General features: G+C 44.2%; 2 protein-coding genes across 6 annotated transcripts in view; one reads left to right on the top strand and one right to left on the bottom strand.

Moving 5' to 3' along the window:
- The window catches only part of RELCH (RAB11 binding and LisH domain, coiled-coil and HEAT repeat containing), an 86,050-nt gene extending 62,611 nt beyond the window's left edge, over positions 1 to 23,439 (bottom strand). For 2 of the 5 annotated variants that reach the window (XM_048508034.1, XM_048508036.1), the window contains exons 1-9: positions 22,915 to 23,439; positions 16,714 to 16,803; positions 13,241 to 13,300; positions 9,133 to 9,204; positions 8,971 to 9,026; positions 8,597 to 8,710; positions 6,425 to 6,625; positions 5,754 to 5,845; positions 3,568 to 3,855 (exon numbers count right to left, since the gene is read on the bottom strand). In XM_048508034.1, the coding sequence (XP_048363991.1) occupies positions 3,568 to 3,855; positions 5,754 to 5,845; positions 6,425 to 6,625; positions 8,597 to 8,710; positions 8,971 to 9,026; positions 9,133 to 9,204; positions 13,241 to 13,300; positions 16,714 to 16,803; positions 22,915 to 23,359 (1,418 nt within the window). In that variant the 5' untranslated portion in view covers positions 23,360 to 23,439. The remainder of the gene's footprint in view (positions 1 to 3,567; positions 3,856 to 5,753; positions 5,846 to 6,424; positions 6,626 to 8,596; positions 8,711 to 8,970; positions 9,027 to 9,132; positions 9,205 to 13,240; positions 13,301 to 16,713; positions 16,804 to 22,914) is intronic. The other 3 variants (XM_048508037.1, XM_048508038.1, XM_048508039.1) reach the window with 2 other exon arrangements.
- A 214-nt stretch (positions 23,440 to 23,653) lies between these two features.
- Positions 23,654 to 25,738, top strand: part of PIGN (phosphatidylinositol glycan anchor biosynthesis class N) — a 158,250-nt gene continuing 156,165 nt past the window's right edge. The window contains exon 1 of the mRNA XM_048508505.1: positions 23,654 to 23,750. The gene's annotated coding sequence lies outside the window, so the exon portion shown is untranslated. The remainder of the gene's footprint in view (positions 23,751 to 25,738) is intronic.

The following is a 25,738-nucleotide window of genomic DNA, read 5'->3' as shown; positions in this document are numbered from 1 at the left end:
GGAGTGGGATCGGGGAGAGTAGGGGGGGCAGCTATCGGAAGAACAGACTAAGAAAAACCCCCAGAATGAACAGCTTTTGGGCCTTAGCATGCTCTGAGCACTCTTTTTACAACCCTGATTTGTAAGAGAGAACAAGGCTTTGGTACTTGGAGAAGTGCAAATCTGCAAATTCCTAGCAGTGCACACAATGAGCATGCAGGTTTGAACCCATGGCTTCTTAAGAAAAAATTGAATAAAATTATAAGGCACCTCTCAATTCAATGATTTTTAAAGGAGTAATAACAAAACATGGTTATACCTCAACACAGCTACAATGGCTTGAATCTAATGGAAAGTTTCTGGGCATGGAAGGGATTTCCACCTGTGGAGCACAACCCCCCCCCCTCCGCTACTGCCCCAAATGGCCCCTCCCCCATCTTGCTTCTAGGCAACATTCCACAGACAAACAGCATCTGAGCATTTCACAACTATTTGCCAAGCAGCATTTGAGTATTTGACCACAAGGAATGTTGTTTTCACTGTCAAAATATAAAGGAAGTTTTCAGGAAACTGACACTATATCTACAGCAGGGGTGTCCAACTCTGGCGCTTCAGATGTTCATGGACTACAATTCCCACCAGTCCAATTGGCCATGTCAGCAGGGGCTGATGGGAATTGCAGTCCATGAACATCTGAAGTGCCAGAGTTGGACACCTCTGATCTTAAGAGAAAAGTGGCAGCTTCTAAAACAAGGTTTTATAATCAAGTACATTTTCATCTTTGGCTTTAAGTGAGAAAAAATATAGCCAGCTGCTCTGTTCAAAGAAATGTTATCTGTGAATGATACCAGCAGCAGCTGACAGTTACAGTGTGAAGGTGCATTTGTTTTAGCTTAAAATGCGAACGAAAATGTCCAAACACATTGGCTGCCACTTGAGGATTATTTCTACTCACTTATTATCAAGGCAAACACAAATAAATCGAAAGACACAAACTTGTGCTAACTAAAGATCCTGGGTTAGATCATGCAGAATTTTTGGCAGAGCTCTACTGCAGCAAATGAGCTCGGGACCCGCACAGCTGGAAAGTCTCTGCAGGATCTAACCCACTGTGTATGCTTCAGCCCCTAGCACAGTGGTTCTCAACCTTTGGGAGTCGAACGACCCTTTCACAGGGGTCGCCTAAGACTCTCTGCATCAGTGTAAAATGGATAAATGTTAGGGTTGGGGGTCACCACAACTGTATTAAAGGGTCGTGGCATTAGGAAGGTTGAGAACCACTGCCCTAGCACTTCATATACTGAGCAAACCCAAGATCACAAAAGCACACAATGCCCTTGAACATTTTTCTAATCATCTGTTAACCGTCACGTTAAACTCCATCAGACAAAAGGGAAAATATGACAGATAAACGTGCCAAATCAGGAGCAGTCTATATTCTTTTACTCTGGGGGCCACCTTAACATAACCATTTGGTGGGCTGGCACAAAACAGAGGCAGGGTCTGCACCAGGCAGCTGCCCCCCCTCTCCCAAAGCAGCTGTAACCCTCCCCCTGTGGCAGCGCCTTCCCAGTTCTCTTAACGTGTTGCCAAAGAGGCAGGGAAGAGCACATCTCAAGAGGCCATGTTGGAGCGGCCCTTAGACAGCCGCATCCCGCCTTCTTTGGCAGGGCTTTCTGAGTGGTCCACAAGAGGTGGGGTTGCAGCTGCTTAAGCTGCTGGGCTGGAGCTTCCAACAACACTTCTTGAATGGATCCAGCCATATTTTTGTGGGGCTGGGGAGCAAAGTGTGATCCCACAGTCGCAGTTGCGCAGAGGACCTAAGACTGCAAGGGTAGAGCGGCACACTCTGGATGACGTGGGGATGCCGGTGACAGCAGCACCCACACGCCAAGCTCTTTTCTGTAACGCAGCAACACTGATCACCATGCTGTGCATTTCTTCACGTGACTGACTGCTGTTAGTGGGAATAAGGAAAGCATGCAAGACAGTACCCTCGTACGGGTAGAGGTGGCTGAACACTGAAAGAGAACATGACAGAGTGGAACCTTTTCAGATAGCAGGCTTTCGATACCTAGAACTTGCAAGACAGTTTAATGTGCCTCTCTGGAAGCTTTATCCACTCTGGTGCTTGAATTTCCTCACACATCGATCCATAGAGTTCTTTTTTGTGTAAGGACCAGACAGGAGACACAGTGGACTAGAAGCTCTTTGGCAGAGAGGGCGGCCAGCGGCACAGAAAAGAGGCACATCCAAATGTGAAGTACCAGCTGCCGATATCATCTGAACACTGCAACGTTCCCCACATTCATAGTACACACATAGTACACACATAGTACACACACAGTACACACACAGTACACACATTCATAGCCTTATCCTTGTGAAATATGGGTGGGAGGCAATCACGCATAAGGGAAAAATAGCTTCTCGTGCACCTACGCATCGACAGTCTAATTCCAGTATTCTGCGTGTATGCACACAAATGATAGACATGTGGGTTCCACTTCTGGGATCGGGAGTGTTGAAAAAGAAATGTTCCTGATCAGAGAGCAATGTGCATACAGAAGAAGAAGAGTTTGGATTTATATCCCCCCTTTCTCTCCTGCAGGAGACCGAAAGGGGCTTACAGTCTCCTTGCCCTTCCCCGCTCGCAACAAACACCCTGTGAGGTGGGTGGGGCTGAGAGAGCTCCAAAAAGCTGTGACTAGCCCAAGGTCACCCAGCTGGCGTGTGTGGGAGTGCACAGGCTAATCTGAATTCCCCAGATAAGCCTCCACAGCTCAGGAATCAAACTCGGTTCCTCCAGATTAGAATGGACCTGCTCTTAACCACTACGCCACTGCTGTCCATATGTCCATGTTGTAGAAAAGGCACACAGACCAGGGCCCATCCTTGCATGTTGCCTTCAACCCATATATTACACATTGTGCCCCCACCCCATGCACATGGCTTTCTACCCAATATTGTGCAGACCGGACTTCAATAGTTCCAGATCAAGAAAGAACTGTCCTTGCCGCTAGAGCTTTGATTGACAATTTCTGCTGCCACAGTCCAGGCTGCTAAAAAAATTAGCATTTCACACTTATTCACAATAGCTCTATGGAACAGCTGGTCCAGATAGTTTAAGCATCATGAATACAAGAAAGCTGGTTTACACAATGCAGATTAGCATTTCATAATTAGATAGCAGACGTTCTGTAAACTCTATACAGCCTCTCACTTCCTTAAGACCCCTGGCACGGTATCATTTTCACGCCTCAAAAGGGCTGCTCCGTTTCAACACTCCAAAAGGAAAAAAGTCCTATAAAAGCTTTGCTGAGGTTATGCAATAAATGCAGATTGCCCATGCATTGTTAAATGCCTTTTGTACAGTAAGCATTCAAGCAGAGGCGGAGTGAGGGGAAACCCCGCCCGGCATGTGTGCACACCCTGCACCCCTGCTGCAGTGCTGCCTGCCCCCGCCCCACGTGCCCCACCCCATGTGCCCCGCTCCACCCCACCAGCGCTCCGCTTTTACGTTCAACCCATTCAAGTTGTCAAAACTGATATTCTTATTGCAGAGAGACTTTCTAAAGAATCACTAACCTATTGGGTTTATCAAAGTATACAGCAGCTTTAATGGAAGGTGAACAAGATGGAAGTTTTTCTCTCTCCTTACTAGGGAGACAACTTGTAGTGTTGTCTTTAGGAATTCTGGATTCAGGCCCTTCCTGTTCAGTTTCCCCGTGGTTACTGTCAGTAGTTGAACTCTGGATATCCAAATATCTTCCGTTATCATCAGGGAATGTCAGAGGCACTTGAGCTAAAGATGACTGGGCCGAATCACATATTACTGGAACAGCAGTTTTTTCATTCCTTAAGTAGTCTATTTCACTGCAAGAGGGAAAGAAAAGAGTTGGTTGTAGCTCTCTCCTTCAAGATTGCTGCATGAAGCACAAGCTATAAGTTGCTGCTGGCAATTTATCACTACTTTGAAGTATATTAGCAGCATTTTCCGAAGATGTTTTGTGGAGCATTTATGCAGGCTATTTTACAAGGCAGAAACCTAAAGCAGTTTTGAATGCTTCAGAGTAAAGCTCTGTGAACTTTCCTTAACATCACATAACGAATCACCAGCAAGTAGGTAAGTAAAATTTCTGCATTCTCCAATATCCACTTAAGAATTGACAGGCCTGGCATTCACAAAAATTCACAGAAAATCTATAAAATGAGTTATTGGCGAGTGTGGCAGTCATGCTGTATGTAAGAGGAGTATGTACATGCCATCAAGTCACAACCCATTCCTCCCTCCCTCCCTCCCTCCCGTTATACTGCCTACCCCTGAAGGGCTCTGGGAGGTGCACAGAAGACAAAAATTAAACAATTCAAATCACAATCTAATCTATAAAACAGACTCAATTAAATACAGCCTCAAAAAAGAAATAAATCTAACATTAGATGGCAACCTGAAAGAAACCTCCTATCCCCGAGAGGGAACCGGACACCGCATGTGGCGGCCAATGATGATGGTTTGTGGGGGAAATGGCGTGGGAGGCAATCAGCAACTGGCCCCTCCAAAAGCTATGTTTTACAAGTCCTACAGAACTGTCCGAGGTCCTGCAGGGCTCTGATGGCTGGAGGAAGAGCATTCCACCAGGCAGGGGCAGGGCAGTAAAGGCCCTGGCCCAGGTAGAGGCTAGTCACATCATTGAGGGGCTGGGGACCACCAACAAATTTGCAGAGGCCGAGTCAGGACATATGGCAGTGGTGGTGAACCTTTGGCACTCCAGATGTTATGGACTACAATTCCCATCAGCCCTTGCCAGCAGGGCCAACTGGCCATGCTGGCAGGGGCTGATGGGAATTGTAGTCCATAAGGGGATTTCATGGCAAGTGAGGAGCAAAGGTGGTTTGCCATTCCCTCTAGCTACAGCTTCCGGAGTAGGCCCAAGAGAAACCCTACATAGAGCAAGATACCATAATCTAGTCCAGGGGTCTGCAACCTGCGGCTCTCCAGATGTTCATGGACTGCAATTCCCATCAGCCACTGCCACCATGGCCAAGGTGGCAGGGGCTGATGGGAATTGTAGTCCATGAACATCTGGAGAGCCGCAGGTTACAGACCCCTGATCTAGTCTAAAGGTGGCTGATGTATGGATCCCTAGGGCCAGGTTGGTTTGGACAGGTAGAGCAGCCCTGTCTGGCCTCAACCTTGGAATATGACCTAACCCCTGGTCATCTACATTGAGCAGGTGACAGCGGTAGTGACATCTCAAGCTTGCACTGGGTTTGAATATTCAAAGCAAAAAGAAAAAAGGTCTAAGAAGTTTTTAAAATGCTACAGAGCGTTGGATGAAAAGCAATTGGAAGAAATGAAACTGAAACAGTAGGTGTTACCTTTGATAAAACCATCACCAAGACTGGTCTTTAATAAAATACTTTGCCACATTTTCAAGCCTTAGAATCTCTGTACCACTAGCACCCGCTCTCAGCGCTACAGCCTCCCCCTCCTTTGAAAACAGCAACTAAGAGAGATTTGAGTAGGAAGGTATACGGTGCACAAGCAACTTTACATAGCACAAGCCCTATTATTCTCATGCATTTGTAGCACATAATCCAGTGAACATCTGGCATGCTCCACATTTCCTATGATAGTCAAGACAGCAGTGTACCAAAATACGCTGCTAATTAAGGAAGCAACTGAATATCTAGTGATTCATCATTTCATCAGTTTCAACTGCATTCCACTGGATACAAAATAAGCTCACAAGTGACAGTATGACACTACATACCGTTCAAGTCTTTGTATCTGTTCCATCAGAGACCATTTCTCAGTGCTTAATGCATTAATTTGATCTTCCAATTTCTGCACCATTACACATTGCTAAACAAAAGAAAAAAATTGTAATTTAAGGTAGTCATTGAAGGTAGTATTCTCACAATACTAGAACCAGGGGGCATACATTGAAAATGCTGGGGGGAAGAATTAGGACTAATAAAAGGAAACACTTCTTCACGCAACGTGTGATTGGTGTTTGGAATATGCTGCCACAGGAGGTGGTGACGGCCACTAACCTGGATAGCTTTAAAAGGGGCTTGGACAGATTTATGGAGGAGAAGTCGATCGATGGCTACCAATCTTGATCCTCTTTGATCTGAGATTGCAAATGCCTTAACAGTCCAGGTGATCGAGAGCAACAGCCGCAGAAGGCCATTGCTTTCACCTCCTGCAGGTGAGCTCCCAAAGGCACCTGGTGGGCCACTACGAGTAGCAGAGAGCTGGACTAGATGGACTCTGGTCTGATCCAGCTGGCTTGTTCTTATGTTCTTAAGGTAGACCCGCAAGCACAGGGTCATTAATGACCCATGGGGTGACATGACATGGAGAGAAAAAACATAATTTGCTGCCCTGTATTCTGGGTAGCTATCTTTAAACATGCAAAAGTGAAATACATTTTGCTACCTCTATTGACTGTGGTGTTCCAAATCTGGGAATGCTCTCCAGGATAGGAGTGGTGGCTTCTAATTCATCCTCTTCTGTGCCAACTGCTACATCCAAAACATCTTTTGAAGATATTTGATGGTTCCCAAAATCGCGGTAGAGCTGTAGCAAGTCCGGAGGCTTTGGAATGTTCAGTCCCACATCGTCCCACAACTCAAAATCCTTTGGGAGGGCAAAAGCAGAAGATAGATGGTGCTTTCTCTTGTCAGCGGTTCTTATGTACACAAGCAGAAGCTCTGCCTCACAGCAATCAACCGCTTGCATTCACTGGGAGCCAGCGTGACGCAGTGGACTCTAATCTGGAAAACTGGGTTCGATTCTCCACAGGAAGCCTGCTGGGTGATCTTGGGCTAGTCACCGTTCTCTCAGAACTCTCTCAGTCCCACCTACCTCACAAGGTGCCTACTGTGGGGAGGGGAAGGGAGGGTGATTATAAGCCACTATGAGACTCCTCAAAGGGAGAGGAAAGCAGGGTATAAAAAACAATTCTTCTTCTTGCGCCACTAACAGCCAGGTCAGTTTCTCTGGATCAGCCTTAATTGTTAGAATTAGGTGATTTGGATTTAATGAATGCATACAATTTATTCATCCAGAGTAATATATTCAACTTGGTCCAACAATCAGCAAACCCAATAAAATGCAGAGTACAGTTCGTGGCAGAACAAGGAAGTTGGTCACCAAGGGGAAAAAATAGCACAGGTACAGATTTTGAAATTCAAAATACAGGCAATGGCAGTTTCTTAATACAAGTTATTAAAAGGATGTTTTTCCACTTCATGGGGAGCATTTCATAATTTCTCTATTCTACCTATTATTTGTAAATATCCAGACTGCATTGTGAGCATCCAGCAAGAACAGATATTTCAAACAAAGGAGGAAAACCACTATTTCCTTAGCTGTTCAGCCATTAGAAGGCACAGTGCAAAAGTCATTTGGAGTCAGATGGGATGGGAATAATGTGCCATAAGAAGTTAATATGACCTCAGAAATCCAGAAAGGTTGTTATGGGACTGAGATGTGCCTGTTCGGTGACAGTAAAACTAGATTCTTATGGAATATGCAAACTACCCAAAGGACAAACACAGCTGGATTACAGCCAAAAACAAACAGCAAAAACCAAACCAAACCCAAGAGATTCCATGTGTTCCACGGAATTATTTCTAGAACAGATAATGTAAATATGCTTAGAGGAAAAGTGAAGCCTAGATAGACAAGCTAACCTGGAATCAGTTTCTCATCCTAAACTAGTTGGTTATTTATACTGTTCTGTTAAATGGCAAAGTGGTTGTTTATAGATGCATGGTACAGATGTGTTGTAGGAGGTCTGTGTGAAATATCAAATGTACAAGCTACATATTCTACGCTTTGTTACAAGGGCACTTTTATTTCTAGTAACCTAAGGTTAGCTTTGTCAGTCTCCGCTAGCTCATTCATTAAGATCTCACGGACAAAATTAGGGCTTTTTAAAAAACACAAAACTTCATTTTCCCAAGATCTACCATCGGAAGAGTACTAAATAAGTTATCAGTAAGATTTTCTCACATTCACAGTCCGTAGCCAACTAATGATTTTCACAATCCATGCTATTGTATGGATTCAGTATGGATAGGTGTGGATTTGTTCTTAGTGCTGCTGCTATTGGTTTAGCAAATTGTCAGGCTTGAGATGTTTACTATACTGCTTCTTGTTGTTAAGATGTTATTGCTATTTTGCTACTATGTCTTGAAATGTTGTTTACTTTTGATATGTTATGATTGATGCTGTTTGATTTGTCTGTTGTTAAGCCGCCCTGAGCCCTTCAGGGGAGGGTGGGGTACAAATTGAATAAATGAAATATTAAACTGGGACAGTGATATCATCATACACTCCTAATGTCCAAAGAGACAGCCATGTTGATTATTAGCTCAGGCATACTTCTGCTCAGCCAATAGAGAGACTGGTTATAATTTTTTTTTTAATTTTCTATCATGAACAGAAAAATAACCGTGCATCCATTTATTTCACAAAATAGAGATCTAACTAGGCAATCTGAAAAAAGGAAGAAGCAAATTGTTGGAGGCAAGGCCAGAAAACACACATAAAAATGAACGGCTAAAAATGTCTGCTATGAAAGTGAATAACATGCAACCTTACCTGATCATCATTTTCATCTGAAAAAGTGATTGAAGTCAGCTTGTAACCATTTTTTAATAAAAATTCATTGACTAAGAAGTTGAGAGCTCTTTTTTCAAGAGGTTTAATTGGCTCCTAGGAACAAGAACAAACAAATATTACAGGTTTAGCAAATGTCGATCCCATTCTCTTATGATCCACAGATTTTAAGAACAGCAGTAAAGTATAAACGTTTTGCAACCTGCAGAAAGTGTTAAGACTGCTAAAATCACACACACCTATGAGTCACAGAGTTGTTTTGAAAGGTGTGATCAGAAAACTGCTGCCTAGAAGCGGGTGAGTAACTGCAAAACTGACATGAGCTAATAACAAGTGAAGCGTCTGAAGTTACCTACCTGAATTTCAGGACTTGATTTGTAATTTCTCCATTCCTGCAAAGGAACTTCATTTTCTGCAAACAGCAATACACAAAAGGTATTAATCTCCATTTTGTAAGGCTCCAGCCGCTACTATTTTGTCAAAATACAAATACTAAGGAAAAGGTTTATGTACACCACCTGCAGCCTGAGTCAGGTTGGCTCGGAGGGCCTGAATGGTCTCCTTTGCTTTCCGTAGTTCAAACTCCAGGACTGGACAAGGATTTGGATTAAACATATACAGGCATCCAACCAAGAATAGGGAAACAAAAATGAAATATAAAAAAGCAAGGATGGGTATGAAAATAAAATACAATTTGTATTAAAGACAAAGCATGCAATCTTTATGGAACTCATGAACGCATGCAGCAGAGTTAGACTGACGCAAACTGGTGAACATTTTCCATAATTAAAACCTGGTCTTAATAACTTCGGCTGTCTGACAAGGAATGCTGTAGGTTTCAGCAAAACACTGTACCATCGCTACCTTGTTCGGAAAGTTTGAGGGACCTTTAGCACACAGTGTTAATGCACACTAATGTTTCAAAGCTAAGAAGTTAAAACTAGGAAACAGGGAAGATACGGGTGTCTTGCATTGAGGGTACCTGTTATTTAGCTGCAACTCTGGTAAACAGAAGGGAATCACTATGCAGTTACAGAGACTGAAGGGGAACAGGGTGCATGTGACTGCTACTACACTGGAGGCCATTTAAAAATAATTCAATGGGAACATTTTGTGGGACGCTTTTTGTGCGGAGCAGCTTACCGAGTGATCAAATGCACCTCACCCTGCCACTGCCACCCTAGGAAACAAAAGACTCGTTTTTTTTCTTCAAACAAACCCATTTGACTACTTTGTTTTGGCAAGCTGTGGTTTAATACTGATTAATCAATTTTTTTCTCCAACAGGTAGGAATTTATAGAAAATTAATCCAGTGTAAAACCCACACTGGCCCCATACTAACAGAGTGAAGGGGTTAATCTAACAGTTGAGATAACAGGCGGCCAGATCACAAACCTTAAACTGTGTCACAATGAAACAGCAAATGAAAATATAATTAATTTTCAGCGAATTGCAAAAAATGTATTGTCGAAGGTTTTCACGGCTGGAATCAATTAGCTGTTGTAGGCTTTCTGGGCTGTGTGGCCCTGGTGTAGTAGTTTTTGCTCCTAATGTTTTGCCCGTTATATACTGCTGGCATCTTCAGACGCACATCGCAGTACAAAGGCATCTTACTGTGACATGCCTCTGACAACGCCAGCTGTAGATGTGGGTGAAACGTTAGGAGGAAAAAACTACCAGACCATGATCACACAGCCCAGAAAACCCACAACAGCCAATTGCTAAAAATGTTTACTTTGGAATATCTTAAGAGCCTCAGATCTTTGTGCACAAATCGTATTTGAGGATAACAGCTCAATTAGAAGGCCTGTGTGGAGAACATGTACAGAAAATTCCATTTTCTTGAGGACAATCTTTTGGTCACAAGAATGTATGGAAAAAAAATTCACTCAGTTTGCATTTCTTTTCTCATTCAAAAACAGAACAGGGTAGCTATAGTACATCACACCTACTACATGGAAGTAAATTGTTTGATGCACAGAATTTTACTGCAGAAATACAAAAGCACAACTGAGGATCTGATGAAAAAGTGTGAAAAATTCTGTAGTAGTCAGCAATGCTGATCTGCAAATATTTCTGTGCAACAAAGTCTGACAACAACGGTGCTAAGATATTTTCTCTGCTAGTGCATTCTACGAAAGGAGCCAGCTTTACAATTTAGTGAACCTTTCAACTTAAAAACACCCGATTCAGTAATTCAGTTTAAGAATAATGGACATCTCTTCACATAAAAGCTATAACAGTGTTGGCTACAGAACAATTGCAGATCAGAAATGCCCTGCAACAGGATGATAAAAATGTTTAAAACAAATTAGCAAGCACACAAGCCAGAGAGAAGGTCAGAGATTTCACTAAGGAAATGGAAGTTTAACAGCCAGACACATCACTGAGGGCACAGAGAGTCAGAAAACCCATATTACATCAACCCATGTCAGACGGCAAACTATTTTATGGACTGTCGAGGCTCAAACACAGTGAACAGCTATTGGGATTGTAACATGGTTTCCCCATTAAAACAGTTGACTCTGCTGCATGGTTTCTCTTTTCACACTCTTAGCATCTTTAAGCACCTAGTGGGCTCAAAACCATAGCAAAGGTGACACAAAGCTGTAATAGGGTTGCCAACCTCCAGATGATGGCTGGAGATTACAACGGATCTCCTGGGATTACAACTGATCTCCAGGTGAGAGGGATCAGTTCACTCAGACAATAGGGCAGCTTTTGGAAGGTGGACTCTGTGCCTTTATGCCCCACTGAAGTTCCCCTCCCCCCCTAAGCCCCGCTCCGAAAATCTCCAGGTATTTTCCAACCTGGGTCCAGCAATCCTAGGCTGTAATAAAAAAACAAACATAAACTGTGAAGAAAAACAGTGTTTTTATTGCATAGTTGGAGCCCCAAAAAGTCCAACAAAAGCAAACTGTTGCTTTGAACGACTGAGGCTTTATAATTGCTGTTAGGAGCTTGGCAGCAGTCCTGACCTTAAGAAAAAGGTTCTGCCACGCCTCAAGTGTCTGAAGTAGGGCGTAGTTCACAAAAGCCTTTGCAACGATATGTTCGTTCGCGTTCAAGGTGCGACAGAGCGCTTCCTCGTTTTGTCTGCATCAAATTAACCCAGCAAAACCTTGGAAATTTAGAGCCCAAGTTGAGCCCCCATAGCAAGGATGGGGGGTATGCCTGTTAGGGCAGGCATACCTGAAACACTTAAGAGAAGCCAAGAGAAGCAGAAAAGCTTCTTATATATATATAGCAGAAAAGCTATTTATATATGTGCAAACATTTTGGGATGAATCCTCCATTTTGGGAGTGCGAGGCAAAGGTTTAGGGCAGGGGTAGGGAACCTTTAACACTCAAAGAGCCATTTGGACCCGTTTTCCATGGGAAAAGAAAACACTTGGAGCCGCAAATAATTTTTGACATTTAAAATAAAGATAACACTATATATATAGGGTTTTTTTTTAACCTTTTACTCCGCTCATTCTGAGAAGCAAATGAATGCGCCCGCCCTGCTGCCTGCAGGGCGGGCAAGGATGAAGCTGGCAGTTCGGCCTCGCTGGCCGCCGGGAAAGCACCCGCCCCAACGGGGCGGGCGAGAGGGGAAGCCCACGGCGCGGCCCAGCCGACCGTGGGCAGTTGGTGTGCCCACCCTGCTGCCTGCAGGGCGGGCAAGGATGGGGCCGGCGGCTCGGCTCGTGGAGCCACAGTGCAAGGGCAGAAGACCCGCATGTGGCTCTTGAGCCGCAGGTTCCCTACCCCTGGTTTAGGGAAAGCTACATTACGCGGCTTATATCAAGAGTAAGGTGCAATCAGAGCAGGCTTCTGTTGGCAATGCCGAGCAACTGGAGGCTGGGGTTTTTTCTACTTGACTCTGTATTTAAGATGTCGCTTTGTTTTGTTCTTGCTGAGTGCAAGCTCGGTTGGATTCTTGTGCTCACAAGCGCCTCCTTTCTTACTACCTCCTGTCCTTGCACACGAAGCGGAACCTGACAGCGTCCATGTTTAGGAAGTCAGTCATTAAGCCACTATTTGTTGGAACATCTAACGTCTGCACTCCAACAAATATGACTCTGTTTTATGTATTGTTGAAAGCTTTCATAGCTGGAATCAGCTGGCTATTGTGGGTTTCCGTGCAGTGTGGCCCAGAGGCATATCGGCGGAAAATGGTGCCCGGGGCAAGACCTTCTTTTGTGCCCCCCCCCCTCGTGCCACCCATTTGATCATGTGAGGGGCGCAAAATCATGCGCCCCTCATGTGATCAAGCTGCCACCCACCATCTATCTGAGGTTGTGCCTGCCTCTGATGGGTGGTGGCGGTGGTGGTGGCGGCAGCAGATGACCCCAGGCCAGGAGCTTGCTGCAGGCCCACCGGATGCCCCTCGAGTTGAGGGGCACCTGACGGCAGGATCCTGGCCCAGTGTTGGCCCCCCTCCTCCATCAGATGCTATGCCTGCTTGAGCGAGGCAGGCACAGCCTTCAACAGAGGTGGCGGGGCCAGCAGCTTGAACACGTACGGGGAGCAATTTTGCGCCCCCACGGCACCAAATGGGTGGCGCCCGGGGACATGTGACCCCACATGCCCCTCCAGCAGATCTGCCCCTGGTGTGGCCATGATCTGGTAGTTTTTGCTCACCTGCATCCATGGCTGACTTCTTCTGAGGTATGTCACAGGGAGATGTCACTCCACACTGTGCTATGGAGAGAAACATACATTGCCATGACATACCCCTGAGGATGTCAGCCATTGGTGCAGATGGAAAGTTAGGAGCAAAAACTACCAGACCACAGCCACGCAGCTCGGAAAATCCACAACAGTCAATGAATTTGTTTCTCAACTGGTTGTTGTGGGATGCGTGGCCGTGGTCTGGTAGATCTTGTTCCTAGCGGAAAGCCAGATTAACCAGATTAACAGCCCGGAAAGCTCACAACAACCAGTTGAGTCCAGCCATGAAAGCCTTCGACAATACAATTTTTTTCTCAGTCTAAACCCCCATTTTACAGGCTAGAAACAAATCCAAGTGGCTAAAATGTCTGAATCCGGATGTCACAACAAACTGTGGTTAGGCAGAAGCCTGGAAGTCTGGCATCAAGCCAGAGAATAACCATGCTCAAAGTTGGCATGAATAAACTAGAGGTCATTAGAGACATCTGAATCCAGACTAAACAGTGGATTTCTGTTTTCTTTTGAAATACTGGGTCAGGAAGGTGTTGGTTAAAGAATCAACAGAAGGGGCAAGAAGGAATTGAACTCTACACGAAATACGAAGAAACAAAAAATCGCTTAATCTATGTTTTGTGAAAGCTTTTTTTTTACAGAAATCTCTGATGGTTTTCAAAATAATACTTATTTAAATGCTGCTTCAATTTTCTTTTGAAGACCAAATATCCAGTCTGTATATAATTGTTACACAGAATTCAAGTTGCAAGTAGATTGTCTGACTTCCCAGCATTCAAAACCTAATGTTAAGACGCTTGCCAGAAACTTTAAAGCTGTCTCACATTTATGAATGAAGGCGGTGAATTCTGTTCTGTGATCCTAGAATACTTTGAAGTTTTAAAGACGAAGGAGACAGTTAATTGAATAGCCAGGGATACCCAACTGTTACATGATCAGAGAGGATATCTTGTTATTTTCCAGACCAAAAAGATAATGTAACCGTGTTGTGCAAAGTTAATCTGGCTCACAGAACTTTTCTAATATGATCAAAATATCATATATAAGCAAAATAGGAATCAGCATTTTCCCTTGAGCTTGCAACAGCAGGTTAACAACAAGAACAAAACAGAGTTTGGGATAAATATCCCCAGATTTCTTACCTAATGCAGACTGCATTAGGCATGGTCAACACCCTGGAAATTCGGATTTATTTCGGCATAAAATTATCTAATTCTAATCTGCCCGAATAAAATAAATAACATATTCGGATATACCTGAAAAATTCGGCTCTGTCTGATTTTTTGGGTGAAGCTTGGTTATGTACCCCCAAAGTGGGTGCCCCCATTGTTTCCAATGGGAGCTAACAGGAGATGTGGGCCATAACTTTGCCCCCCCCACCCAAACTTAAGGTGGCTCCAGGAGGCCCTCCTGGTAACAGCATGCAGTCTTGGTGAACTTTGCTCCTGTGGGTGGTGGTGGTGGAGGGTTGAGAGAGTTCTGCGAGAACTGAGTCAACAGGCTTCATGTGTAGGTGTGGGGAAACAAAATACGCCTTTTGGGGGCCCATAACATTGAACCCCCAGAAGCAAAGTTCACCAGCCTGAATGCTATTACCAGGAGGGCCTCCTGGAGCCATCTTGAAAATCTAGTGCCTCTAGCTTCAAAAATGTGCAGCCTGCTTGCACATTCAGAAATTCCCCATTGGCTACAATGGAGCAAAGAAACTGCAGAGCAGAGAATCTGGGAACATTTATTGGGGTTCTTGTCAGGGGCGCTACTGGCACCAAAATTTCAGGGTCTCATCTGGGGACTGTTTTGAAGATACCACCTGAGTTTTGTGAAGTTTGGTTCGGGGGGGGGTCAAAGTTATGGACACTCAAAGGGGCAGCCTCCATCTCCTGTTAGCTCCCTTTGGAAACAATGGGGGCACCCTCTTTGGGGGTACATAACTTTGGACCCCCTGAACCAAGCTTAACCAACCTTGGGTGACATCATCAGAAGAGTCTCCGGATGAAACCCTGAAATGTTGGTGCAGCCAGCTTTAAAAATGTGCCCGCTGCACGCCAAAATGCAAAACAAAAAACAAAAAAACACCCCCCAAAGCCCGAAAGCCTTGCATTCGGATTTGTTCATATTCCGGCAGGGTCAATTTTGGCCCGAATATGCCCGAAAACGCACCCAAATTAAGGCCGAATTCAGGATTCGGTGCACTCCAATCTCCTGCATCAACATGCAAGGGGGGTTTTCCTACTGAGCAGTGATCAGATAATTGTAAAATATGACAGGACATGTGCACAAATGTGCTTATTATCACAGTTGTTAAAACCACAAAACCTTTTTTTTTAATAAAACCTAATCCATTTTCACTAGCCTTCCTCAATGTGAAACTCATGAGGTCATCAACCTGAAGTGAAGCAAACAACAATTTCAATGCTAGTACTGTTTAGAGGTACCACTTTATTCTGCACTGCTGAGCTGACCCCATTAGTCATTTTTTAGATTTCTGAATCAATGGCTGGTTTGACATGAAATAAAATTTCTAATTTAAAATTTTACAAAATCTAATTCAGATCAACCAAGAAGCCATTTAATAAAAAAACACAGCTGTCCCTCCCACATTGTGACTTTCCACATTGTGGTTTTCGCTTGTCGCGGGTCAGATGGAAGCGAGTGGTGGGCCTGCAGGTTTATCTGGCGGCCTGTTGCTGTGGCAACGGCAATTAGGCTTCTCTGGGCAACTTCTATTTGTCTGCCCTGGAATCTGAGCACATGGCTCGGATGGCTATATATGCCTGTGACTCCGCCCCGGTTGCAACGTGACTGCACCTTATTTGAGAACACCCCATAAAAGAAAAAGCGAGGGCAAATTTTTTTCATGCTGGTCTTCCAGATTTGGGTGGGGGGGCACTGTGACCCTAAACCCAGTGATGTGGAAGGGACAACTGTACACTGTAATGTCATGTTTAATATTGCTTTAGTTTATTTATAAGGGGTTGGATACTAACCCTCCCCCCACTCACAAAAGCAGAAAGCGCATGAGATTTCTACCTGCTCCTATACCCCATGCTATACTTGGGGGCCCACTGATTCCCAGTAGTGGCAATTAGTGTTAGTAGGCAGTAGCTAAAAGTGGCAGGGGGGAAAGTCTGCTCTGTCAGGAAGTAACAGGTGGACTTTAGCCCCTTATTGCTCTAGGTCTGATACTACCCACTTGAAAGACTTCTGCTATTTCTGTTTGATGACACCTCTCACTGAGAGAAAAACCATAAAGGGTTAATTGTCCCCGTGGGAGATTTTTAAAGCCTCTTTCTACTAAAAGGGATAGTATCATCAACCTGAACTCAAAATATTTTTAAGGCATTACACTCGAGATGTATGGGGAGAAGGGTATGGATATCAAAAATCATTTCAGTTCAGGAGGTTTTTTTCTTATCTGAAACTTTACTCACCAGCCACCCGTTCATCTGTCTCTCTGTTCCCATCATCTGAGTACCTTGCGAAGTCCAAGGAGTCAAGAGTGCTAATGCTTCCAGCACGATCTACGAAAAGGATGTTTTCAAAATGGTTAAAGCCATCATCTGAAGAAGAGCAGCGGAGAGCAGCAGACACCAGGGTTGTCAAACATCCAGCCCCTTGAAGGGTCTTATCAGGCCCATGAGCCAGAGGAGGCAACCCCCTCTCCCACCTTTGCTCCCTCAGCTGGCTCATGGGTGTGATAAACCTTCTCAAGGCAGCCTCACACACCCCATCTCAGTTTTGGACTTGCCAATCCAGGTTCCCCCCCCCCCCCCCGCAGTGCAGTTCTGGGGTCAGCTGAGGCAGCCACCCTCACCCCTGGCCTGATCACATTTATGTCATATCCAGTCCTTTTAGGAAATGAGTTCAACACCCCTGGTAATGAGAAACATGGTAACGTCAGGTAAAAAAAATAAAAGGGGGGAAAACTAAAATACACGGAGTTCACATTTTAATTACAAGATGATATTCTACAGTTACATGGAGTTGTATGCGAATTCAACAATTTATTTGCTTATTATAGCCTTTCTCTTGACAAATTATAATCAAGGCAGCTTGAAATGTAACACCACCTAAAATCACAGTTTCAACAGGGCTGAGTAAATAAACTTAAACAAAAAACCACCAACTATGAATCACAACTAATCACAACAAAGAAGATAAGATTGTAAGTACCTTGTAACACTAAAATGACCCTAAAACCACACTATAAAAACATACAGCAAGGACAAGGAAGTTTAAAAATAGACTCTGAGACTAAAATGCTTGGAAGAATAAAAGAGTCCTTTGTTTGGTGCCTACAAAAAAAATGAAAGAGCCTCTTGTTTATTTATTATATTTATCTCACCTTTCTTCCAGGTGGCAGACACAGGCTTTTTCTTCATCTAACCTCATAACAACCTCGTTAGGTAGGCTTGGTTGACAGATTACGACTGGTCCATGGTCACCCAATAAACATCACGACCACTGCTAATTTGAAGCCTTGTCTCCTAAGTCCTAAGGCCACCTGCTAAACACTACACCACACTGTGAGCAGGGAGTGGCAAAGCACAGGCACAAAGGTTAGACAGCCCCATCTTTACTGTGCATTCCAGTTTCAGCACACAGGGGCAGCATAGTCTCTACCGATGACCTCAATGGGCTGACAGATTCATATAGAACATAGGTGTCAAACTCGCGGCCCTCCAGATGTTATGGACTACAGTTCCCATCATCCCCTGCCAGCATGGGAACTGTAGTCCATAACATCTGGAGGGCTGCGAGTTTGACACCTGTGATATAGAAGAAGGTGATTTTTCAGAGGCCCCACAGGGCTTTACAGGTCAACAGCAGCAGTTTGAACTGATCCTGGACGCAAGTCAGCAGCCAGTATAAATATTTTAACAACTAGCAAGACTTGTTCACTGTGTGTTACACCTGCTAGCTGCCATATTTTGAACCAGCTGAAACTTTTGAACTGTGGGAAGAGGCAGTTCCATGCACAGCAAAGATGAACGTGATCAGTGCTAAGGAGACCAACAGTCAAATCTTGCATCTCAAGACAGGGCCACAGTTGGTGAAAAGTACTACAAGCCATAGATGAGATTTGCTTCTCTATCTGTAGACCCAGATTAAAAGTCTATGCTGAGTTGACTGTAGAACTAGAGCAGTGGTTCTCAACCTTCCTAATGCCGCGACCCTTTAATACAGTTCCTCACGTTGTGGTGACCCCCAACCATAAAATTGGTATATATAAAATATTAAAAGACCGTTTTCCGATGGTCTTAGGCGACCCCTGTGAAAGGGTCATTCAACCCCCAAAGGGGTCACGACCCACAGGTTGAGAACCACTGAACTAGAGAGTGTTTTTCTACTTTTATTACTCATCATACCAGCATGTGGAATTAACATCAACAAATGGTTGAATTTTATATTTTCTTTCAGGCACTTCAATTTCACTTTTCAATTTAGCAAAAAACAAACAAACCCCAGTTGTTAATGGGTGTCTTTCTCCTTCCTTAGCAAAATATTACAAGAGAGCCATTAACACACTCCATAAGAAAAAAACTGGAGCAGCTACATCAAAAATATTGAAAATGTACAACCATGTACACTGTGATTAGAAGAAAACAACTAATCCTGGTCTCACTCAACAACGTATCCATTCATGCGAAAAAAAGGCACCCCAAAATACTTTTTAATATCAAGACTGTCATGTATTGAAATAGTAGCCCTAAAATAACTGTTTTAATAATGTTTAAAAATTATATTGTTATTCTGACAGTCTACTGGATTTCTAAAAAATCATGTGAAGTTTGGTTCGGGGGGGGGGTCAAAGTAAATAAAAAAACATCTAACAGCTCCTGATCCATGGAATTGTTAAGTGAGTCCTTGACTCTCCTTGCAGCGTGGTGTAGTGGTTAAGAGCAGGTAAATTCTAATCTGGAGAACCGGGCTTGATTCCCCACTCCTCCCCTTGAGTGGCAGAGGCTTTTGTGGTGAACAAGATGTGTTTCCGCACTCCTATATTCCTGCTGGGTGACCTTGGGCCAGTCACAGTTCTTCAGAACTCTCTCAGCCCCACTTGCCTCACAAGGTGTTTGATGTGGGGAGTGGAAGGGAAAGAAGCTTGTAAGTCACCTTGAGTCTCCTTACAGGAGAGAAAGGTGAGATGTAAATCCAAGCTCTTCTTCCTCTAAGAACTCAGATGGAGCAAGAAGAGGAAGATGTAATCAACTTTCATCTAGAAAAAGCAGTTTTCTCCTTTCTTCCATCTGCCCTGCTCCAATAACAATGTACAGACTTAAGGGTGAGGTCCAAGGAAAGTTCAGGATCAGATGGTAACTTGGTTCAGAATTGTACTGCAAACCATCTGTGAAACTACATATTTAATCCCGAGCTCAATAATTTAACATGACAGTAAAGCAGCAGATAAAATAACCATAGGCCACAGTTCTGATGTTAATTTGAACTCCCAGACTCTTCCATAGTGCAACTTTCCAGTCAGTCTTGGAACACTTTATGCAACGAATACTGTTTAAATTCTCATTTACAGTCAGGTAGAACAAGTTTTTTCAGCCAAAGCTGGAAATTATTTTATGATACTCCACACACTTATGTCCATCACATCTTAATATTACCCATTAGAGAGAAACAGCTACATTTCAGACAGTTAATGAGTTAAGTCATACAACAAGAAACACGCATTAAAGAGTTTTAATATGTTTAATGAAAAACAAGCTTTGTTTAAAAATGTTTACAGTAGCGACCACAACCTGCCCTACAATACATGGTCTTTTTCAGATAACACCCGCAGCACAATCCAAAGCACAGGTACACCCTTAGAAGGATGCAACTCTGCTTACACTGCTAAGCACTAATTGCACAACAAAGCTACTAAGAAATGAATGAAACAGATCTTCGTAAGATAACTCTGCTAAATGCCTGCATGGGTGAAGTAGGAGTAGAAGCATGTCATTTTCAGCTCCTGTCAAAGTACAGTCATTCTTGCGAGGGGAAAAAAGCTTCATTTTCAACAGCCGGATTAAAAAGATGTTATAATTCACTGTTAAGAAGCAGTATTAATTGCTCCATCTAGCCCATCTTTCTGGCACTACTGCTGGATGAGAGCGCTCTTCACCCACTTCCTGGCCCAGAAGGCAGAGGAGCTATGTGGAAAGAGCGGGAAAACTTAGAGAGACCACACTTCCGCCAGTCTGCACTGCTTTCCTTGCAAAGTATATGAGCATAGAGAATAGGAGAGGCAATCATAATGTACTGCCAGCTAAGGCCCACAATAGTACACATCAACTGGGGCTCCTGTGCAATGCAACTACTGTGCTGTCTTTTGTAGTGCTGCGGCAGCTGCGGCAGCCAGTACAAGAACATCTGGGGGGAACTGCTATTCACTTTGGGTAACTAGGCTGCTTTTACTGCAGGTTTATTTTGAAAACATGAACTGGCAGAGAAATCAAACATTTTTTACAGCTTCATTAATTTCTGTCTTGGGGCGGGAGGAGAGGCATATTTCCCAACTATACCATCACCAGTGACAATCAAATTGCACTTTGGCTATACTGGTCAAGTTCTGTCCTCGCTGTACAGATGTTTGAAACGGCTTTTTTAGAATGTGATTTTGCCACAAAGCTGACCAATCCATAGCGACACAGTCAAAAAAAATGAACAAGTTAACTTGGTGGGTTGGTAAAGAGTTGGTACAACATATTCACAAGCTGAAACTCTTTAAAAAATTCTACAGTTGACTTGGTGCACTGAAAAACTTTGGAAAGTTCACAAAAAATTAAAAAGGTCAATTTTCGCACAATCGCGATTTGCAATGCAACTTTGTTAGTCATATTTTCCCAACTCTTTTAAAAATATGGCAAGAAAGACACAAGCATCCCCATATGTATATCAGGTGAACAAAAAGTAATAATGAAAACCTTTACCTCCCATTCGAACAATGGAATCCTTTGCAGAGTTAAATTCTAAACACTGGTATGTTTGAGGATCACCTTGTCAAGCTAAAAAAATTATTAGAACACATTAGATTTGGTGAAGATTTTGATCATTTCTTTTAGAAAAGTGACTCAATTATTTGGTCAGCTTTGAGGCATCCTGGCTGGTGTAGACATCTGGGTATCTAGTAAAACATTTATATTCCACCTTTCTTTTTGATCCAAGGCGACTGACAATAATACACACACATGAATGTGCACAGAAATTTTCCACAACGCAGAGATTCTCATTAGATTTGCCCTTTTCTCAAAATAGAGAAGACTTCAAGTTACAACATTTTACTCTTTCACTCCATAGAATCCAATTTGCTGGAGCCAACAAGTGCCATCATCTAAACAGCATTAGTACACACATTCTAGACGACAAAGTGCCATCCTCAAGATGATCATAATTCAGAAGTACTTTTACAGGTACGTTACAATATTGAACCTGATAAGCAAAGGCTACTGAAGCATTTTCAAACACTTTCCCCATTTCCACATGCAGCATAGTCATAATCTAAGACAGACTTTTCCAGGATTGCTCATTTTTAAAGACATTGCTGTGTGCCAACCACCCTTCCATATTTTAACCCTGCTAACATTCAGAATGGACGAGTCATGAAGAAAGCTACCTCCAGTTTAACAAAATTATACAACTCCAAGTGCCAGTTAAGGAACCAAAGATGTGGAGATTTTTACAGCAGTTCTTTTAAAAAATTCAGTACTGTCTGAATCCATGAGAGCTCTTCCAGTCCTTGGCTTGATGCCTCAGCACCAAACACGGAAGCAGCGGAAAAGCCAACTTTTGCCTCCTCCATAAGACAAATAATGAAGCAGAAAAAATCCAGCTAACAGCAACAACCTAGCCTAGTGAAGCAAGACCTTTGCTACTATTCTATGTCCATGATGCACAGAGGTCCAAGACAGTCTCACACTGCTCGAGGATCGGAACATGTGCAATGCCCCATGAAGATACGTATGTAAAGGACGGAAACACGAGAAGGTAACCTGGAGTATGAGAGCAGTTGCTGCTTAGAAGCTGTACCTTCTGACTGGCAATTCTAGCACACAATCTCTGGCTGTACCCTTTCAGTACTGACCCAACATATGCTATTGACACAGTGCGGTTAGACTAAGGTCTGAGAAATCTACGGTCAAATCCCTACTTGACCGTGAAGCTTGCTGGACAACCTTGGGTCAATGGTTCTCCTTCACACACACCTGCCTCACAAGGTTGTTGTGAGGATAAAAATGGAACGGGAAGAGCGCTGTCCAATGGTCTCAGCTGCTTAAAGAAAGCCCTAGGGGGGAAAATGCAACACAACGAACCAAACCAAAAAAAATACTGAAACTCAAGGGCATGAGGATGCTGTCACACACAAAACAAGGAAACAAAACAAAGCTGTAGAATGCGGTCCCTCAGCGGTTCTTTCTCACCCTATCCTGCCTCACAGGGTTGTTGTGAGGATAAAAATGGAGTGGGGGGAGAGCGCTGTACAACGTCCTCAGCTTTTGGCAGGAAGCCCGGGGGTGGGTGGGGAAGGAATAATAATAACCACGCTCAAGCTGAAGGGTGGATGTGGCTGCTGTCGCCCCCAAAACGAGGCAGGGGGAGAGGCAAGGCAAGGCGGGTCCCGGGCTGAGGGGGCCACTTACTGAGCTGTCCTGGGCCGCCGTCCTTGCCTGCTCCGGCCAGGGCCCCGGGGGCGGCGGAGGCGGGCGGTGTGGGGGCCGGGGGGACGCCCGCGCCCTGCCGCTCGAAGTTGCCCGGGTTGGAGAAGTAGTCCCGCAGGCGGGGCAGCTCCCGGCCGCTCTCCAGCAGCTCCGTGTGCAGCTCCAGGGCCGTCAGCACCAGTTGGTCGCGCAGCAGCTGAGCCGCCAGGGCGTCCACGGGCACTCGCGGGGGCTCCTCGGCCTGCAGCGGCGGCGGCGGCGGCGAGGAGCAGGAAGAGAGCGCCGAGGGGGGCGGGAGGGCGGCGGCGGAGCCCCCGGGGTCGCTCCCGCTGCTGGCCCCTCCGCCGCCCGGCCTGCTCTCCTCCGCGTCCGACTCCTCGGAGTCGCTCAAAAAAGGGTTCACCCCGCCAGCCCCCGCCGCCGCCATCTTGAGAGAGGCGCCTCCGCTGAACCCCGTTACCACAGCAGCGACCCCGCCGATCACTCCCTTCTTCCTCCCCCGCTCAACTTCCGGGTACCAATCCTCGCGAGAGTAGTGCGCGCGCCCGTTCCCGGACTCTCGCACGATAACGCGCGCGACCGGGGGGCGGGGGAAGAAACCCTCGCGCGCCATTGGTTAGGAAAAGAAGGGGGGCGGGATTAGCAAATGCGGCCTTGAGTAGTCACGTGATTGGCCGGGCTGTCCCATAGAGGTAGAAAGGCGAGAGTGGCCCACGCGGTATTTGTTGCTTCCGGGTTAGTGTGGAGTCCTCATTCTGGATGATGCATTAGGGCACTTTGGAAGGGAGCGCAGAGTTTTGCTGTAACTGGAGCTCAGAGTGAGTTTCTCGGGGGAAGGCAATAAATGTGACAGTTAATGTATGTGCAATTAGCTTGTGCTTTGCATTTGTGAAGGTATAAGTAGTCTCTTGTTCAAGCACCCCATATGTTAGGTCTCGGACCATGAATCAATAAATGAACTCTGTATTGTTGATCAGCAGCGTTTATTGGAACCCAACGAAGCACCCAGCTTGTTAAAGCCAATTCTGGCAAACCTGGCTTTTGCTATCCCCTTTATTCAGAATTAATCCCCCCTTCTGTTTCCCCAAATAATGTGAGAAAGAGTTATTTCAGAGTTTGGGTGCCCCAAGGTTGGCGACAGATGGAAATAAAGCCTCCTGCCCCCACAAAGCAATGGAAACATCCCGTTTCCCATGAGACCAGAAGTGTCAGGGTTAAGCCTAGTTATCTACTTAGCATGTGAAGCCGTAAAGAAAAGACCAAGGAAAGAATGTCCCATTATAGCATTTAGCAGGCTGGTTACATATATCTTGTAGTGGTTACATTGAGGTAGGAATGCATCTCAATCAACTAGATACAATCACCAACAATATATTTTGTAACAACTGCATCAAGCTAGGAAAGCATCTCAATCAACTAGGCGCAATCCCTGACCCCATATCACTTATATTATTGTCCCATCACGTTTACTAGGCAGTCTATTTTTGTCAGTCAACTTTTATTAGGGATTAATGATAAAGTTACATTATTCAGTGATAGGTCAGGAAACAGCAACAAGACAAGCAGTAATGCTCAGACTCATCCTCAGCTCAGAAAGTATTATTCACATTTCTTATTTAGATATGATAGGAGTTTGGCTGTTGTCAGAGTTACAGTACTGTCGTTATTTAGTGGGTGAACAATTTTTTTTGCAAATCCAAACTACATGGTTTCCTGTCCGGTATCTGGAGAAGTTGAAAAAAAAATTGCATAATGGGTTTGTTAACATGGGGGTACAATTTTAGGGAACTGGGTTGCCAAGAGGGACTTGAGGGAAAAAAGGTTGGAAACCACTGGTCTATACTTTAATCCAAGCAAGTTTTGGGCGGAATCCATGAATATTTATTTGCTGAGGCTCCCGAACAGCCTCAGAAAGTGACTGGGTAGAAGTATAACTTCCATTGCAGCAATTATTTATAGTTTTATTAAGCACATTTTAAACCCACATTTCCTTCAATTAGCTCAGTGGGAGGTGCCTCATATTCTTAATTCCATTTTATTCCCCCTGCAACCCTATAAAATAGGTTAGGTTGAGAGTAAGTGGCTTACGATCACGCTACAAGTTTTGGGGCAGAGTATGAGTTTGGACGTTCGTGTTCCTGACTATAATCTGTCACGCTGATATCTGTGCTGACTTGCCCCAATTGGAATTCAGCCGATTAAGAACATAAGAAGAGCCCTGTTGGATTAGACCAGTGGTCTATCTAGCCCAGCATATGAACAGATGTAGTGGCCAAATAGTTCCTTTGGAGCTGCAATGGGGCATAAAGACCATCCTCTGATGTTTCCTCCTGGTATCCAGGGATTTACTGTCTCTGAATGTAAGGGCTCAGTTACCATAGCTAGTAGCTGCTGATAAACACAGGTCTATGAATCTGTCTTTTTTTTAATCAATAATACTTTTTATTAATTTCCTTCTTTAAAAAAACACATTGAACATAAAACATACATGAAACCATTGAAACACATAAGACATCAACAAATATTAACATGTAACAAATGACCCGCATTTACAGTTACCCAAACATAATCTATCCAGGTCTATGAATCTGTCTTAATTCCCTTTGAAAACTTTCTGCCCCTGTGCACATCACTACATCTTCTGGCTGTGAATTCCACATTTTAATTACAAAGTGAAGAGGTATTTCATTTCTTGAACATGTTTTCACTGATGATATCCAAATTAGATATCTTTGTGTTGTCAGAAAGTACGTTTCAGGCAGGGCTTGATGCAGCCAGAACTGATTGTGAACCAGTAGTTACTGTT

This window comes from Sphaerodactylus townsendi, linkage group LG09, assembly GCF_021028975.2.
Source record: "Sphaerodactylus townsendi isolate TG3544 linkage group LG09, MPM_Stown_v2.3, whole genome shotgun sequence".
Taxonomy (NCBI): Eukaryota; Metazoa; Chordata; class Lepidosauria; order Squamata; family Sphaerodactylidae; genus Sphaerodactylus; species Sphaerodactylus townsendi.
Note: the sequence above shows the minus strand (reverse complement) of the source record. Positions and strands in the feature narration are given on the sequence as shown.